Below are 19,350 nucleotides of genomic sequence, written 5' to 3' on the forward strand. Positions count from 1 at the left end.
TCTGTGACCTGCCAATGGACTACTGGGTATGTGTGGTGAGAGGTGGGGGCAGGAAAATGTTTTGTTGGGACAGGCAGTTTAAGTGTGCCAAAGGGGGAAAAACAAGTTGAATATCCCTCATTGGAAATGCTTGGGACTGGAGGTGTTTCCAATTTCAGATTTTTTTGTATTTTGGAATGTATGCATATATATGAGATACCTTGAGGATGGGACCCAAGTCTAAAAGCAAAATTCATTTACCTTTCTGCTTCAGAAAAACTCTGTTTTTCCTCTAGATTCCACACTAACACAATACCAACCCAGAACACTTTTGTGTCCAAATGTGTAGATTTCTTCCCGAGAGCGAGCAATCAATCAATTCTGCAGCGAACGCCAACTAGATATCCTCTAATTCACTTCTGACACCATCTTTCTGGAAATAATATCAGATCCTGCAGGTTGAGGGCTCAGTCCCCAAGACCGCCCCCACCCACACACCAGTAGCAAGTCTAGGACTCCAGACACTTCTGACCAACCAGCTTCAAACTGGGGTTCCCACCACCTTCGCTTTGGGTTTAATTTGCTGGAGTGGCTAACAGAACTCAGTGAAAAATATTTACCAGTCTTTTTTTCGAGACAGGGTCTTGCTCTGTCTCCCAGGCTGAAGAACAAACTGAACAGCTGGGACTGCAAGCATGCGCCACCACTCCTGGTGGATTTTTTTTTTTTTCTAATAGAGACAGTATCTCACTATGATGTTATCTTGAACTCCTGGGTTCAAGCAATTCTCCTACCTCAGCCTCCCAAAGTGCTGGGATTATATGTGTGAGCCACCACACCCGGCCTGCCTGGTTTATCACAAAGGACATTACAAAGGATACAGATGAAGAGATGCGTAGACCAAGGTATGGGGTAAGGGGCGCGGAACTTCTGTCCCCTCCCTGGGCGTACCACCCTCCAGGAACCTGTACACGTTCAGCTATCCTGACACTCTCCACTCTCCTCATGGGTTTTAACAAGGCTTTATGATGTCACCATTCCTTCCCCCAGCGTATGGGATGGGACCTTCTCTGAAATGAGGGCTGTAATCCCACCTGTAACCCCAGGGCTTTGGGAGGCCAAGGTGGGAGGATCGCTTGAGCCCAGGAGTTCAAGACCAGCCTGGGCAACACAGCGAGACCCCATCTCTACAAAAAACTTAAAAATTAGCCAGGCAAGGTGGCTCACATCCGTAACAAGGGCTATGGGAGTTATGAGCCAGGAACAAAAAAAGAAAACATATACATCATAACACCAGTTTCATATACACCTTATAGACAAAGGCTGAAGGTAATTTTAAGCAATATTTTCCAGTTTTGCACATGAAACAAAGTTTGTGTTAAGTACTCACATGTGGAATTTTCCACTTGTGGCATCATGTCAGGACTCAAAAACTTTTGGATTTTGGAGCGCTTTGGATTTGGAATTTTTGGATTAGGGATACTCAATCTGTATTGAAGGGGTATCAGAAAGCCAATGACTACCAGAGAGTGGGACTGAGGTGCTAAGAATGGGATACAGAGACCCAGGGTGAAAGTATCCGAAAAGTTCACATTGATATCTATTTCATATCCTTAGTGCACTGATTTCTAGCCCATGCCCTCACTGTGGTATTCTCTCTCTCTCTCTATATATATATATAAATATATATATATATATATATAGTTTTCTTTTTTTTTTTTTTTTTGAGACAGAGTTTCACTCGTCGCCCGGGCCAGAGTGCAATGGTGCTATCTCGGCTCACTGCAACCTCCGCCTCCCAGGTTCAAGCAATTCTCCTGCCTCAGCCTCCTGAATAGCTGGAATTACAAGTACATGCCACCACACCCAGCTAATTTTTTAATTTTTAGTAGAGATACGGTTTCACCGCTTTGGCCAGGCTGGTCTCAAACTCCTGACCTCAGACAATCTGCCTGCCCTGGCCTCCCAAACTGCTGAGATTACAGGCGTGAGCCACCTCGCCTGGCCTTATTCTCAACATAATTAATTGCTGGTGAAATATTAACCACTTACCTTTTTGGGTTCTGTTTTCATGGGAAAAAACTTTGTTTCCCATGTGAATGTTTTTCTTCTTAATATTTTTCTGTAGTGTTTAATTTTTTATAGTGATATATTTCTTTCATAAGGAAAAATAAAGCTAAAAGAAACAATGTTAAATAAAAAAAAAAAAAAATCCAGGGTTGGAAAGAGAAGAGACTTGGAATGAGGCTGGTGGCTTATGTTTGGATCTCCTTCCCATCCTAGGCCTTTATGTAAACAGGTTTCAAAACTCTGAGAGAAGAAGTGCCTGGTTAAAACACCACACAACACACCCTGCCTATTTCCTTTACTCAGCACCATTTAATGTATTAAAGAACAGCTTAAAAAAAAAAAAAAACTTAAAATAGGAACTTCACAGTCTCTTAAGAGTGATATATTTAATACATTCACAAGACTCGAAATGAAAAACAAACATTATTCATGCTACAGGTTTTCAATTTTGCTTGGACAACACCAAAAACACAGTACTCAAACTGCATGGTTTTTTTTGTTTTTTGGTTTTTTTTTTGAGATGGAATTTCACTCTTGTTGCCCAGGCTGGAGTGCAATGGTGTGATCTTGGCTCACTGCAACCTCCGCCTCCCGGGTTCAAGAGATTCGCCTGCCTCAGCCTCCCGAGTAGCTGGGATTACAGGCGCCCACTGCCATGCCTGGATAATTTTTGTTTTTTGGTTTTTTTTGAGACGGTGTCTCACTCTGTCGCCCAAGCTAGAGTGCAATGGCACCATTTCAGCTCACTGCAAGCTCCGCCTTCCGGGTTCATGCCATTCTCCTGCCTCAGGCTCTCGAGTAGCTGGGACTACAGGCGCTCACCACCATGCCTGCCTAATTTTTTCTATTTTTAAATAGAGATGGGGTTTCACCCATGTTAGCCAGGATGGTCTCAATTTCCTGACCTCGTGAACCACCCGCCTAGGCCTCCCAAAGTGCTGGGATTACAGGCGTGAGCCACCGCGGCTGGCAATTTTTGTATTTTAAGTGGAGATGAGGTTTCACCATGTTAGCCAGGCTGGTCTTGAACTCCTGACCTCAGGTGATCCATCCGCCTCGGCCTCCCAAAATGCTGGGAGGTGGCATGAGCCACCATGCTCGGCCTGCACGTTTTAACAAGAGGAACATGAACTATCATTCTGACACAAAGACAGCTTAAAAAAAAAATAAAGCCGGCTGGACGTGGTGGCTCACACCTGTAATCCCAGCACTTTGGGAGGCTGCAGTGGGTGGATCATGAGGTCAGGAGATCAAGACCATCCTGGACAACATGGTGAAACCCCGTCTCCACTAAAAATACAAAATCAGCCAGGCATGGTGGCAGGTGCCTGTAATCCCAGCTACTCAGGAGGGTGAGCCAGGAGAATCACTTGAACTCGGGAGGCGGAGCTTGTAGTGAGCAGAGATCACACCACTGCACTCCAGCCTGGGCAACACAGCGAGACTCCATCTCAAAAAAAAAAAAAAAAAAAAAAAAAAAAAAAGGACTATTTGTTGAATGTTGAAAGAAGGAGCTAAAATCAGTTGAAATTTGGAGTAGAAGGAAAACTGTGGAGTGTCTCCTTCACTTCACTCTGATTTGAATTTTTTCTTTTTTTTTGAGACAAAAGTATCGCTCTGTCACCCAGGCTGGAGTGCAGTGGTGTGATATCAGCTCACTGCAACCTTCGCCACCTGGGTTCAAGCGATTCTCCTGCCTCAGCCTCCTGAGTAGCTGGGATTACAGGCGTGAGCCACCATACCCGGCTAATTCTTGTACTTTTAGTAGAAACAGGGTTTCACCATGTTGGCCAGGCTGGTCTTGAACTCCTGACCTCAGGAGATCGCCCCACCTTGACCTCCCAAAGTGCTGGGATTACAGGCGTGAGCCACCATGCCCAGCCTGATTTTTTTTTTTTTTTTTTTTTTTGAGGCAGAGTCTTGCTCTGTCCCCCAGGCTGGAGTGCAGTGGCGTACTCATGGCTCACTGCAGCCTCCAATTCCTAAACTCCAATGATCTTCTCACCTCAGCTTGCCAAGTAGCTAGGATTACAGATGTGTGCCGCCATGCTAATTTTTAAAAATTTTTTGTATAGATGGGTTCTCACTATGAGCCCAGGCTCATCTTGAAGTTCTGGGCTCAAGCAATCCTCTGACCTTGGCTACCCAAAGTACTGGGATTACAGGCAGGAGCCACCATGCCAGCCATCACTCTCATTTTTGAGCATAGGAATTGTGCCCAAAGGCTAGGATAAGGAATTAAGATGCATGCCAAGAAATACCCTCAAACATTAATTATAAAAGGAAGACTATACTAATGTTTGTGAAAAGCTTATAATAACATAGAGCAATATTTAAGTTATAAAGTTAAATGAAAAAGTAGGGTATAAAACTGTATAAACAGTACAATCTCAACTGTGCAAAAACCAACCAAAATATGCCCTAAAAAGGCTGAAAGGAAATAGCTCAAAACGTTAATGTGGTTGTATTTAAGAAGTGTATCTAATAGGGATCTTTTTTCTTCCTTTTTAGTTTTCTGTCTTTTCCAAATGTTTCTCTACTGGGGAGATTTTTTAAAAAGCTATTAGGGAAGGAGTAGAATAAAAATGGGAAAAAAAAGCTATTAGTTACAAAAAATTGAGTCTGATAGAAGTATTGAATTTGAGTTAATGAATTTAAGTCTAGCCTATAAGAATTTGTACATTTAGAAAACTATGAAGCATTCCAGGCTACTCCATGAATCCACTGGTAGGACCAGAGATTGGAGGTGGAAGTGCCACCTGGTCCTGCCTGATGAAAAATGCTGAATCAGCCAGGCGCGGTGGCCCACACGCCTGTAATCCCAGCATTTTGGGAGGCTGAGGTGGGCAGATCACTTGAAGTCAGGAGTTTGAAACTAGCCTGGCCAACATGGCGAAACACTGTCTCTACTAAAAGTACAAAAATTAGCCAGCGTGGTGGCGGACGCCTGTAATCCCAGCTACTCAGGAGGCTAAGGCAGGAGAATCGCGTGAACCCAGGAGGCAGAGGTTGCAGTGAGCCAAGATGGTGCCACTGCACTCCAGCCCCGGTGACAAGAGCGAGACTCCATCTCAAAAAAACAAAACAACAACAACAAAAAAGCCCAAATCAATCAGGAATGTCACATATTTACAGAAGGGAACAGAAATACTCACATTTAGCAAAAACTTATTTGCCCATTAATACTATAATCAAACATGCAGATTTTCTCCTATTTTCTGTGCAGATGTCAAGTTACAAAAATGCTATTATCACAACTGTAGAAAGTCAATCCTAGTTTAGAAACAGTAATAAAACAGCACTTCAACAAGAGTGGACCGAGAAAAGTGCACAACTTAGAAAATTATAAAAAGTGCTTCCTATAAAAATGATTCCCTTTAAGACATTTGTTCACTGTACACATTTTAAGGTCCCCTCTCCCACACCCCAATAAAAATAGAGGCAGAACCTCTAAGCACTTTCTAACAAAGCGTCCCCTGGTTTGTTCCTCTGACAAACCCTGACTGAAGGCTCATGATGTGCAGGCACTGGGGTCTCAAAGAGGAGAAAGACTTGTCCCTGCCTCAAGGATGCCTCAGTCTTCCCAAAGCAGGAGGCAGACAAGTCACAAACCACTACGGATGTAGAATGGATGTATTATATATCCATTAAAAGCAGATGTCAATGCCTTCTTAAAATTAAACGATATGCTGCAATTGCCACTGAATTACTTATACAAACCTCCTTACATACAAGCTGTCCTGACTTACTAGGAAGCAAAAATGCCACCACCTTCTCCTGATAAATACTTCTCTAATGGGCAGGCATTAAATTACATTTTGTGATGTTTGCCCCTAAACACCGCAATGCCTAGTATGTCAGTTAACTTTCTTTTAAGCAATGGTGCCTATTTTACTCTGAGAATGAGACACTGAAACTGAGGAAGGAACCAGTCCTGTATCTAGATCAAGACTCATCAGTACAATCAAAAGCTGAGATGAAAGAGTGTAAGTTTCAACAGAAATCTTCAATCTCCCATCCGTTGATGTGCAATGTGCTCCTGCGTCAGCCGCTCCAGGTCTTTCTGCACATTTGGATGGTCTTCCAGATCTTCGTAGAGTGACCTGACGATGTCCAGTCTCCTGTAATTCTCAGGCTTGACTAGGCTCCGGACAACCTGGAGGCATCGCTCTTTCAGAGTATACACTGGAAGGGCAAAAACCAAATCCTCAGTGGCAGACTAGGGTCTCAGTACAAGAAATGAACAAGAGGCTTTGCCAACAACTACTTTTACTACTGATGGATCTCATTTTAGGTTAAAGAAAAAAAGTGAGTGCGTGTATGTGGCAGTGTGTTATGCTGATGGCCCCCTATGGACACCTCATGGTGTTCATGCCTCTGTTTAGTAATTTCGCCTTGAAATGGGCTAGGCTTGTGATTGCTTTAACTAACTGAATGTGGATGAAGCGACACTGGCAATTCTGGGCCGAAGCCTTAAAAAGGCCTGTCAACCTGCTTTTATACTTTTGAAAGCCCTGAGCTACCCTGCTAGAGAGACCACATAAAGAGGAACAGGCCCTGGCCAGGCATGGTGGTTCATGCCTGTGATCTCAACACTTTAGGAGGCCGACGTGAGTAGATCGCCTGAGCTCACGAGTTCGAGACCAGCCTGGCAACATGGTGAAACCCCGTCTCTACAAAATATACAAAAAATTAGCCGGGCATGGTGGCACATGCCTGTGGTCCCAGCGACTGCGGAGGCTGAGGTGGGAGGATCATTTGAGCCCTGGAGGCAGAGGTTGCAGTGACCTAAGATCATGCCACTGCACTCCAACGTGGGTGACAGAGTGAGACCCCATCTCGAAAAAAACAAAAAAGAGAAAAAAAAAAAGAGGGACAGGCCCAGCCTCCAGCTGCCAGCAAAAGGCAGCCACACCAATGGCTACCACCAGCAGAGTAACTGCCTAGCTGAGCCCAGCCTGGACTACAGAATTATGAACAAATAAAATGGTGAGCTGGGTGCGGTGGCTCACGCCTGTAATCCTAGCACTTTAGGAAGCTGAGGCAGGCAGACTGCCTGAGCTCAAGAGTTCAAGATCAGCCTGGTCAACATGGTGAAACCCCCGTCTCCACTAAAATGCAAAAAATTAGCCAGGCTTGGTGGTGCACACCTGTAGTCCCAGCTGCTGAAGCAGGAGAATTGCTTGAACCCGAGGCAGAGGTTGCAGTGAGCCAAGATCACACGCCACTGCACTCCAGCCTGGGTGACACAGTGAGACTGTGTCTCAAAAAAAAAAAAAAAAAAGGGTGGTTATTAGTTTTGGGGTGGTAGTCACAAAACACATAACCTAAACAATGTGTACTTAGAAAATCTAGTACAACTGAATTGGGTATCCCAATTCCTATTTTACACTCACTGGAAACGTACTCTTTAAGGGTATTCTATAAGGCAAATTTACCAAATTTAACTCAGCAATGCTCATTTTTATATATCTACTTCCTTAAAGCAGGATCTATACACACATATTAGTTTGAGTCCTATGAAACCCATGTATTTGGGGAGTTTGTTTTTTTTTCTTTTTTTGAGACAGGGTCTCACTCTGTCACCTGGGCTGGAGTGCAGTGGTGTGACCATGGCTCACTGCAGCCTCAAACTTCTGGGCTCAAGGGATCCTCTCACCTCAGCCTCCCAAACAGCTGTGACTACAGGCATACGCTAAGATGCCCAGGTAATTAAAAATTTTTTTTGTGGAGCTGGGGTCTCACTCTGTTGTCCATTCCAGGCTGGGGTCTCACTCTGTTGTCCAGGCTGGTTAAGAACTCCTGGTCTCAAGTGACCCTTCGGCCACAGCCTCCCTAAGTGCTGGAATTACAGGCATGATTTCAGGCATGATTAGAGGCATGAGCCACCACACATTGCTGGTCTTCAATGAGTTTTTTTTTTACCCACAGGAACATCAGTTTATCAGGGTTTACCCTGATAAAATCATTTGAGCTTCAAACAAATAGCGAAGTATTATACCAATCTTCAATGATTAAAAAAAAAAAAAAAAAACCAGGCTGGACGCGGTGGCTCACGTCTGTAATCCCAGCACTTTGGGAGGCTGAGGTGGGTGGATCACCTGAGGTCAGAAGTTCAAGATCAGCCTGGCCAACATGGTGAAACCTCGTCTCTACTAAAAATACAAAAATTAGCCAGGTGTGGTGACAGGCACCTATAACCCCAGCTACCCAGGAGGCTGAGGCAGGAGAATCACGTGAACCCGGGATGCAGAGGTTGCAGTGAGCTGAAATCACACCACTGCACTCCAGCCTGGATGACACTGTGAGACTCTCTAAAAATAAAAATTAAAAAAAAAAACACCTCTGACTGGCACTGTGAGCTTGATTGTGTTAAATTAAAAATACATAGGCCAGGTGCTGTGGCTGACACCTGTAATCCCAGCACTTTGGGAGGCTGAGGCGGGCAGATCATGAGGTCAGGAGATGGAGACCATCCTGGCTAACACGGTGAAACCCCGTCTCTACTAAAAATACAAAAAATTAGTGGAGTGGGTGGCACACGCCTGTAGTCCCAGCTACTCGGGAGACAGGAGAATCACTGGAACCCAGTAGGCGGAGGTTGCAGTGAGCCGAGATTGCACCACTGCACTCCAGCCTAGCCAACACAGCGAGATTCTGTCTCAAAAAAATAAAAAAACATTAGAAGTCAACAACAAATAAGCCAAAATATCTCATGCTCTACACATTGTTCTCCTGGAACTCCAAGGCACAATTCGGCCAGGGAAACAAAAGGCATTCATAATTCTACAATTCTACAAAACTAACCTATGATACGGTACTTTAATTTCGCTTGTCTCTTAAGAGCCCAAAGTGCTTTTGAGACACCATTAACATCTTTAACACAGAACATACAAATACATCACTTCCATTTTATTTATGGTAGAGAATAGGATACAAAAAGATTGGATACCTTGTCTGCTATCAGGCAAAAATTGAGGACTGGGCTTAATTTTTCAAGTGGCCTATCCTGTACTTACTACAACAAACAACCTTATCTTTTTAAAAAGTAAAACATCAGTACCTGGCAGTGTGATATTGGCAAAAATAGGCTGTCCGTCAACATTGAGAGATGGCACAAATAATTCAGTTTGGTTAACCAGAAGCCCATCGTGTGTCCCTGCATCTCTGAAGAGCCAAAGGTGACCTATCAGGACAAGCAAAGGTTGTTAAAGAGCCACACTGGTGGCCGGGCGCGGTGGCTCACGCCTGTAATCCCAGCACTTTGGGAGGCCGAGGCGGGCAGATCATGAGGTCAGGAGATCGAGATCGTCCTGGCTAACGCGGTGAAACCTCGTCTCTACTAAAAATACAAAAAAATTAGCCGGGTGTGGTGGCGAGCACCTGTAGTCCTAGCTACTCGGTAGACTGAGGCAGGAGAATTGCGTGAACCCGGGAGGCGGAGCTTGCAGTGAGCCGAGATCGAGCCACTGCACTCCAGCCTGGGCAACAGAGCAAGACTCCATCTCCAAAAAAAAAAACAGCCAGACTGGTCTGAGTCAGGGCACCTATTTTCTCCATTTCCCCTGACCTACACAAAAAGCTTACCTCTCATTCTGCTTAAATATCATACAAAGCCCTTCTAGTAACATTATCTCAGTCAGTCCTCACAACAGATCCATTTACAGATGTGAAAACAGGTCTGAGAGGGGAAGTGACATGCTCAAGGTATAAGACAATAAGCAAAGAGCACATACTTGTAGCTCTAAATCCCATGCCCTTTCTGCTACCATGGTGGAAAAGGGAAGCCTAGGTCGAGTACGTGATTGCAAATCACAGCAAACCCTGAAAATTAAAGAGAGAAAGCCACTGACTCCTCAAATCAGTGCTTCTCAAAAACAAGGAAGTGCAAAAACACGTCGAGAGAAAATTCATCAAACCCTAAGATCTGTGCATTTTACTGTATGTAAATTATACCAGAATTTTCTTTTCTTTTTTTTTTTTTTTTTGAGACGCAGTCTCAAAGAAGCTGAGAGCTGACGATCTCAGCTCACTGCAAGCTCCGCCTCCCGGCTTCATGCCATTCTCCTGCCTCAGCCTCCCAAGTAGCTGGGACCACAGGTGCCCACCACCACGCCTGGCTAATTTTTTGTATTTTCAGTAGAGACAGGGTTTCACTGTGTTAGCCAGGATGGTCTCGATCTCCTGACCTTGTGATCCGCCCACCTCGGCCTCCCAAAGTGCTGGGATTATAGGAGTGAGCCACTGTGCCCGGCCCAGAATTTTCAAAATACATATATCACATACAAAAGAGGGCAGGAAGCAAGCCTCCAGCCCTAAGATTCTGTTTAAGGAAGGAGGAGGTTGTCTCAGAATAAATATAGCACTTGTTCCTCAGGGCATAAATTTACTTACAGATTTGGTGGGAAATTTTAAGAAATGTAAACTGGTAATTTTTTAAATTTTGGTAAAATATACATGAAAGTTACCATTTTATTTATTTATTTAGAGACAGAGTCTTGCTCTGTTGCCCAGGCTGGAGTGTAGTGGCGCAATCTTGGCTCACTGCCACCTCCGCCTCCCAGGTTCAAGCAATTCTCCTGCCTCAGCCTCCCAAGTAGCTGGGACTAAACAGGCGCATGCCACCACGCGCAGCTAACTTTTGTATTTTTAGTAGAGACAGGGTTCCACCATATTGGTCAGACTAGTCTTGAACTCCTGACCTCAGGTGGATCCACCTGCCTCAAACATTTACCATTTTAACCATTTTTAAATGTACAATTCAGTGCATTAAGTACCTTCAAAAGTAATTTTCTTTTTTTAAGAGATGAGGTCTCTATGGGTGCAGCACACCAACATGGCACATGTATACATATGTAACAAACCTGCACGTTGTGCACATGTACCCTACAACTTAACGTATAATAAAAAATTTAAAAAAATAAAAAAGAGATGAGGTCTCAGCCTGGGCAACATAGCAAGACCTGATCTCTACTAAAAATAAAAATAAAAAAAGAAATTAGCCAGACATAGTGGAGCATGCCTATAGTCCCAGCTACTTTGGGAAGCTGAAGCTCTGGGAGGACTGCTTGAGCCTGTGTTAAGGGTGCAATGAGCCGTGATCATGCCACCAAACTCCAGCCTCCACACTCCAGCCTGGGCAACAGCAGGACACCCTGTCTCAAAAAAAAAAAAAAAAAGACAAGATACAGAGACAGGGTCTTGCTATGTTACCAGACTAGAGTACGGTAACTATTCAGAGGCACCATCATAGTTCACTGTAGCCTCCAACTCTGGGCTCAGGTGATCTTCCTGCCTCAGCTTCCCAAGTAGCTGGGACTAAAGGCAGGAATGTGCCCTGCTAATTTTTCAAGAATTTTTTTTTTTTTTAATACAGACAGGGTCTCACTGTTGCACAGGCTGGTCTCCAGCTCCTGGGCTCAAGAAATCCTCCTGCCTCAGCCTCCCAAAGTGCTGAGATCACAGGCATGAGCCGCTGCACCCAGTCTCAATAAATTTTTATATTAAATCGGGCACAGAAAAATTTTGGAGTAAAATGCAAAACTCATACAATTTCCTATATAAAATAGGAGTAAAATACAAAATTCATACAATTTCCTATATAAAATAGGAGCCTATGGAAATGTTGATCCCTGGAAATATTGTGTTCTTCATGTAACATTAGAAGTCTGGTGTAAAAGTGTATTAAGTATACCACCCTCCAGAAAGAAAAGATCTATCAGGATCCTTGCAAAAATCCTTTGAAAAGATTAAGTGACACTAGGACTACTTTTTTGCTTAAAGGCCATGGGAAGATTACTGCCTGCACCTTAGGTAAGGCCTAGTTATTCCTCACCTGGGTTTTCACAACTACCTAACTGCTTCCTCGACAGCAGTCTTTCCCTTCCAAACCACTTGGCAACCTGGGTGAGCTTTTCAGTATGTAAATCTGACAACGTCATGTCCCTGCTTAAAAACTTTCGGCCAGGCGTGGTGGCTCACGCCTGTAATCCCAGCACTTTGGGAGGCCGAAGCAGGCAGATCACGAGCTCAGGAGATGGAGACCATCCTGGCCAACATGGTGAAACTCTGTCTCTACTAAGAATACAAAAATTAGCTGGGCATGGTAGTGCGTGCCTGTAATCCCAGCTACTCGGGAGGCTGAGGCAGGAGAATTGCTTGAACCAGGGAGTCGGAGGTTGCAGTGAGCCAAGATTGCTCAACAGCACTCCAATCTGGGACAGATCCAGACTCCACCTCAACAACAATGACAACAACAACAAAATATATATACATATATATATATACACATATATATACACATATATATATATACATATATATATATACTTTCAAAGGGCTGGGCGCAGTGGCTCACACCTGTAATCTCAGCACTTTGGGAGGCCAAGGCGGGTGGATCTGAGGTCAGGAGTTCGAGACCAGCCTGGCCAAAATGACGAAACCCCCGTCTGTACCAAAAAAAAATTAGCCAGGCGTGGTGGCACACACCTGTAATCCCCGCTCCTCGGGAGGCTGAGGCAAGAGCACCACTTGACCCCAGGTGGTGGATGTTGCAATGAGCCACAATCGCACCACTGCATTCTAGCTTGGGCCACTACACTCCAGTTTGGAGAGCAAGACTCCCATCTCAAAAAAAAAAAAATTTTTTTCAATGCCCCCATATTCCTAGGGGTAAAATCACCTTTTGAGCGTCCTCTCCCAAGACTCCAGGTCTCAACGCACACATGTCTAGAACCTCTTACCTAGGGCTGGCTAGCTCCTACTCCATCCAGCTCCCTTCCTTCTCTGGGAAGTGCTCCTTAACTGAAACCACACAACTGCAACCCCTCCATCTCCCAGCAGGCAGGTAGGTCGGTCAAGCTCCCACGCCACACACGCTCGTGGCTCAGCTCTTCCCGCACCAACATGACCCTGGCTTGTTCCTGTCTGTTTATGCATCTGTCAGTCTCCCCAGGAGGAATGTGTTCTCCATGAGGGCAGGGACTACGCAGAACTGGCCCACTGGAGTCATCAGGACTGAACAGATGGGGTGTTAAGGATGGAGCTTTTCTTTTAGGGGAAAATACACGTGGGGCGGGGGGCGTGGGGGAAGCCACCTTCAAATGCAAACTATTCGGCCTTATAAAGAATGCTCTGGGCAGGGCGCGGAGGCTCACGCCCGTAATCCCAGCACTTTGGGAGGCCGAGGCGGGCGGATCATGAGGTCAGTAGTTCGAGACCAGCCTGACCAACATGGTGAAACCCCGTCTCTACCAAAAATATAAAAATCAGCCGGGCGCTGTGGCGCGCGCCTGTAATCTCAGCTACTCAGGAGGCTGAGGCAGGAGAATCGCTTGAACCCGGGAGGCGGAGGCTGCAGTGAGTCGAGATCGCGCCACTGCACTCCAGCCTGGGCGACAGAGCGAGACTCCATCTCAGGGGGAAAAAAAAAAAAAAAAAAAAAGAATGCTCTGATGCTTGAGAACAGCGTCACCCTGGATGTGTCCCGCCTCAAGGGGCCTCAGTTCCCCGTCTGCAAAATGGACCCCGGGGCGGTAGAGGGGCTTCAGCAGACAGTGCTATCGTCCCTGCTGGGTCAGGCCTAAGCGCCGGGCCAGTACCTCGGTAGCTGTGGATGCGGCGGCCCGTGCCAGGCGGCAGCGTTGGGTAGGGCTGCGGCTCGCCGTCGAAGTTGAGCCATACAGGCAGCACCACGCGCGGGCTGCGATTGCAGAAGATGACCTGGGAGGGCTCGCGCGAGTTCACCGAGCGCAACACGGGCCGCGGCCGCCCGGCCTCCATCTCCTCCTCGGCGCCCAGTTCCTCCGGGCCGGACTCTTCCGGGCCGGACTCCTCGGCGCCCAACTCCTCCCCGCCGTCTTCTTCAGGGCCGTACTCTTCGGCGCCTGCCTCCTCCGCGCCTACTTCGGCCTCGTCCCAGTTCTCCGCCCTCCGGGGCATTCCCGCCGCGGCCCAGACCACCCGGGCCGGACGCCGCGGGATTCGCGGGCCGGACGCGGGGCGGAGCTGCGTGCGCGCTCCCGAGTCGACCTCTATAGTCTTCGCGCGCGCTCGGTAGAGGATGGAACCCGCTAGCGGAAATAGCTGGTCGGAGGCTGTGCGCGTGCGCAAAAGGATCCTCCAGCACCAGGAGCCGTTCTAACGGAGGCGGAGGCCGAACGGAGGCGAGGCTAGGCCAACTCGTTACTGTATTTCCACTATAAATTTTTTTTTCACCCCTCTAAGGTTTGGTTTTTTTTTTTTTTTTTTTTTGAGACGGAGTCTCGCTCTGTCGCCCAGGCTGGAGTGCAGTGGCGCAATCTCGGCTCACTGCAAGCTCCGCCTCCCGGGTTCACGCCATTCTCCTGCCTCAGCCTCTCCGAGTAGCTGGGAATACAGGCGCCCACCACCACGCCCGGCTAATTTTTTGTATTTTTTTTTAGTAGAGACGGGGTTTCACCGTGGTCTCGATCTCCTGACCTCGTGATCCGCCCGCCTCGGCCTCCCAAAGTGCTGGGATTACAAGCGTGAGCCACCGCGCCCGGCCAGGTTTGGTTTTTATTTTATTTTTTTTGAGACAGGGTCTCACTCTGTCGCCCGGACTGGAGTGCAGTGGCGCGAGCTTGGCTCACTGCAGCCTTGACCTCCCTGGCTCAAGCGATCCTGTGGCCTCAGCCTCCCAAGTAGTTGGTACTACAGGCGCGCACCACCATGCTCGACTAATTATTTTGATTTGTTGTTTGAGACGGAGTCTCGCTATGTTGCCTAGGGTGGTCTCGAACTCCTGGGTTCAAGTGATCCTCCTGCCTTGGCCTCTCAAAGTGCAGGGATTATAGGCCTTAGCCACTGTGCCTGGCGGACTAACTGAATTTTGTTTTCTTCATGTCAGTCGCGCAATGTGCCGATGTCATAACAAGGTTCGAGGGTGGCACATCTCACACGGGAACACCCAATCATCACGCTTATAAACTACAAAAAGTCAACTAACTGAATTCTTACAAGGCATGGGTGATTAGTAAAAAGGGAAAAATAATTAGACCTACTGTGTGCAGAGCACTCTGGTGGAAATTGGAAAATCAGATATTTAGGGCAATTAAAACTACAAACAAACGCTCATGAACTTTGTTCATTTTACAAATATTTATTAAGGCCCTACTATGTACCACCTATGGTGATAAGTGTTGAAAATATTGTAAAAACCGGTCATGTTTCCTGCCTTCACTGTACTTCAATAAAAGGGTCATACGGTAATCAATCACACAAATAAAATTGCAACTATGGCCGGGTGCAGTGGCTCACGCCTGTAATCCCAGCACTTTGGGAGGCCGAAGTGGGCTGATCACGAGGTCAGGAGTTCGAGACCAGCCTGACCAACATGGTGAAACCCCGTCTCTACTAAAAATACAAAAATTAGCCCAGCATGGTGGTGAGCGCATGTAATCCCAGCTACTTAGGAGGCTGAGGCAGGAGAATTGCTTGAACCCGGGAGGCAGAGGTTGCAGTGAGCTGAGATTGTGCTACTGCACTCCAGCCTGGGTGACACAGTGAGACTGTCTCAAAAAAAAAAAAAAAAATTGCAACTGTGACTAGTACGTCAAAAAGAGACAGGGCACTATAGAAGGCTAAAGATCTGGGGGTCAAGGAAGACGGTACACAATTCTGTGTAATTAAATGTTCAGTGATGTGGGATGGACTCGAGTGGAGAAGCAGCTCAGAAAAAGAAGGGTTCAGAGAGTTTTATATTAGTTAAAAATATTTTTTTTTTAGACAGTCTCGCTTTATCACCCAGGCTGGAGTTCAGTGGCTCGATCTCAGCTCACTGCAACCTCCATCTTCTGAGTTCAAGCGATTATCATGCCTCAGCCTCTGGAGTAGCTAGGATTACAGGTGTGTGCCACCACACCTGGGTAATTTTTGTACTTTTAGTAGAGACGGGGTTTCACCATGTTTGCCAGGCTGGTCTCGAACTCCTCACCTCAGGTAATCTGCCTGCCTTGGTTTTCCAAAGTGCTGGGATTACAGATGTGAGCCACCATGCCCAGCTCAAAAATACATTTCAAGTAGAAAGAAAAAATCTATCAAGTGCCAGACACTGTGCTAAGCATCCCACATGAATTAAGGCTATGTCATTATCTCCATTTCACAGCTAAGAAAACAGAAGGGTATATAAGAATGTGAAGGCCAGGCACTATATCCCTGTAATCCCGAGACTTTGGGAGCCTGAGGCGGGTGGATCGCTTGAGTCCAGGAGTTTGAAACCAGCTTGGGCAACATAGCAAGGTCCTGTCTCCATAAAAAATGAAAGAATTAAGGCCAGGCGCGGTGGCTCACGCTTGTAATCCCAGCACTTTGGGAGACCGAGGCAGGCGAATCACGAGGTCAGGAGATCGAGAACACGGTGAAACCCCGTCTCTACTAAAAAATACAAAAAATTAGCCGGGCGTGGTGGCGGGCACCTGTAGTCCCAGCTACTCAGAGAGGCTGAGGCAGGAGAATGGCATGAACCCGGGAGGCGGAGCTTGCAGTGAGCCGAGATTGCGCCACTGCACTCCAGCCTGGGCGACAGAGTAAGACTCCGTCTCAAAAAAAAAAAAAAAAAATTGAAAGAATTAGCCAGGCATAGTGGCGTGCACCTGTAGTCCCAGCTACTCAGGAGGCTGAAGCAGGAGGATCACTTGAGCCTGGGAGGTTGAGGCTGCAGTGAGCCGTGATCATGCCACTGCACTCCAGCCTGGGCAACAGAGCCAGACTGTGTCTCAAAAAAAAAAAAAAAAAATGTGAAAAGGGTAGTCAAAATGCTGGATCACAGAGGCTCATCACCTGATGCCTTAGGAGAAAATGACAGTATGAGTGAACCTCAGGAGTTCGACATCTCCACAAAAGCACTGACACCATGAACCTAAGTAATTTCGCCTAGGGCTGTCCTTGACAGCTCACTACACAGAGATGGTGTATCCTGGTGGCCTCCAGCAGGATTAAGTGACCAGCAGTGATGCTGGAACCCCAGCTACATTAACAACATGAAAACATTGTAGAGAAAAATTCCAAAGTAGGCCAGACGCGGTGGCTCACACCTGTAATCTCAGCACTTTGGGAGGCCGAGGTGAGCAGATCACTTGAGGTCAGGAGTTCGTAACCAGCCTGGCCGACATGGTGAAATCCCATCTCTACTAAAAATACAAAAAATTAGCCAGCATGGTGGCCCGCGCCTGTAATCCCAGCTACTCGGGAGGCTGAGGCAGGAGAATCACTTAAACCCCGGAGGCGGAGGTTGCAGTCAGCCCAGATAGCACCATTGCACTCCAGCCTGGGCAACAAAGTGAGACTCCATCTCAAAAAATAAATAAATAATAAAAATAAAATAAACCCCAAAGTAGGACTTCTGTTAATCAAATTACAATGGCTCAGAGCCATCATAATTCACAAGATTCATGCAAACATCCCCTCAGTTGTACTCCCATGCTAGCGAGGTGAAATATAACAGTTTAATATTACAGAAATGCCTACATCCCTAAAATGAAACCAGTTGTTTAGATAAATGCAGGCTTTGAGATTGCAAATAATGTTTCAAAGATCATTTAAGAGGAAGAGGTGGCCAGGCACGGTGGCTCATGCCTGTAATCCCAGCACTTTGGGAGGCCAAGGTGGGCGGATCACTTGAGCTGAGGAGTTCGACACTAGTCTGGGCAACATGATGAAATCCCGTCTCTACAAAAAATTAGCTGGGCATGGGTGCACCTGTAGTCCCAGCTGCTCAGGAGGCTGAGGCTGGAGGATCACCTGAGCTCAGGAAGGTCAAGGCTGCAGTGAACTGTGATCGCGACACTGCACTTTAGCCTGGGTAACAGAGCGAGACTGTCTCAAAAAAAAAAAAAAAGTTGCAAAGGAAACATGTTTAGAATATACTAAGTAAAACCACAGGCAAAATTGTTCTTACAGTACACTTTTCATTAGGCAAAAAGACATGTAAAAAAGAATAAAAAATACAATGTCTAAAGACAATTGGTGGGCCGGGCGCAGTGGCTCACGCCTGTAATCCCAGCACTTTGTGAGGCCGAGGCAGGCGGATCACAAGGTCAGGAGATCAAGACCATCCTGGCTAACACAGTGAAACCCCTCTCTACTAAAAATACAAAAACAAAATTAGCCGGGCATGGTGACGGGTGCCTGTAGTCCCAGCTACTCAGGAGGCTGAGACAGGAGAATGGCGTGAACCCGAGAGGCAGGGCTTGCAGTGAGTGGAGATGGCGCCACTGCACTCCAGCCTGGGGAACAGAGTGAGACTCTGTCTCAAAAAAATAAATAAATTAAATAAGACAACGGGTGACTTTTTCTATCTCCTTTTCTGTCTTTTCTAAATTTTCTCTAAGGGGGATATATTTTGCCTTGTTTGTATGTCGACCAATTAAAAAATACAAGTACAATAATAAAGCAAATACTGATAATCTCACTACATGTAATTAGCATGTTGTCATATTTACTTCCTTTGTTTCCAGTTTTTACAGTGAGCTGAGATCGTGCCACTGCACTCCAGCCTGGGCGACAAAGCAAGACTCTGTCTCAAAAAAAAAAAAAAAAAAAAAAAAAAAACAGAATATCTTGTCATCCCCAAAACTCCTTCATGGTCAAACCCTGCTCCCACTTTTAATCCCTGGCAACCACTGATCTGTCTGTCTTCTGTCCCTATAGTTTTGCCTTTCCAGAATGTCACACAACAAAATCATATCATATGTAGCCTTTTGAGTTTGGCTTTTTTTCACTTAGCATAATGCATTTGAGATTCATCCAAGTTGTAGTATATAACAACTTACTCATTTTTATTGCCAAGGGTATTCCACACTATCTACTTACCAACTGCAAGCTATTGGTTTGTTTCCAGTTTTTAGCAATTATAAAGCTGCTATATACATTTGTATACAGGTTTCTTGCAAACATAAGTTTTGTTTCTCTTGGGTGAGAATCACCTAGGAGATTGCTAGGTCAAACGGTAAGTACATGTTTAACTTCATGAGAAATTGCTAACCCGTTTCACCCAGAGCAGTTGTATCATTTTGCATTCTCACCAGCAATGTATGACTGTTCCAGTTGCTTCACGTTCTTGTCTACAGTTGGTATTATCAGATTTGAGGTTTTGTTCTTTTTTTTTTTTGAGACGGAGTCTCGCTCTGCCGCCCAGGCTGGAGTACAGTGGCACAATCTTGGCTCACTGCAACCTTTGCCTCCCGGGTTCATGCCATTCTCCTGCCTCAGCCTCCCAAGTAGCTGAGACTATAGGTGCCCGCCACCACGTCCAGCTATTTTTTTGTATTTTTAGGATGGGTT

At 46.1% G+C, this 19,350-nt stretch overlaps 1 protein-coding gene and 1 pseudogene across 2 annotated transcripts; both read right to left on the reverse strand.

Moving 5' to 3' along the window:
- Positions 1 to 2,342: 2,342 nt before the first annotated feature.
- On the reverse strand, positions 2,343 to 14,199 carry VHL (von Hippel-Lindau tumor suppressor). 2 transcript variants are annotated; one of them, XM_030801645.1, is made up of 3 exons: positions 13,650 to 14,199; positions 9,113 to 9,235; positions 2,343 to 6,234 (listed from the first exon to the last, which is right to left on the reverse strand). In XM_030801645.1, the coding sequence occupies exons 1-3, from the start codon at positions 13,987 to 13,989 to the stop codon at positions 6,056 to 6,058; spliced, it is 642 nt and encodes a 213-aa protein (XP_030657505.1). In that variant the 5' UTR covers positions 13,990 to 14,199; the 3' UTR covers positions 2,343 to 6,055. The 2 variants fall into 2 exon arrangements, with proteins under 2 accessions (XP_030657505.1, XP_012357660.1); XM_012502206.2 differs by lacking the exon at positions 9,113 to 9,235 and having other exon boundaries at positions 13,650 to 14,053.
- Positions 14,200 to 14,911: 712 nt separating this feature from the next.
- Positions 14,912 to 15,009, reverse strand: LOC115832212 (annotated as a pseudogene).
- Positions 15,010 to 19,350: the final 4,341 nt, after the last annotated feature.

This window comes from Nomascus leucogenys, chromosome 21 (genome assembly GCF_006542625.1).
Source record: "Nomascus leucogenys isolate Asia chromosome 21, Asia_NLE_v1, whole genome shotgun sequence".
Taxonomy (NCBI): domain Eukaryota; kingdom Metazoa; phylum Chordata; class Mammalia; order Primates; family Hylobatidae; genus Nomascus; species Nomascus leucogenys.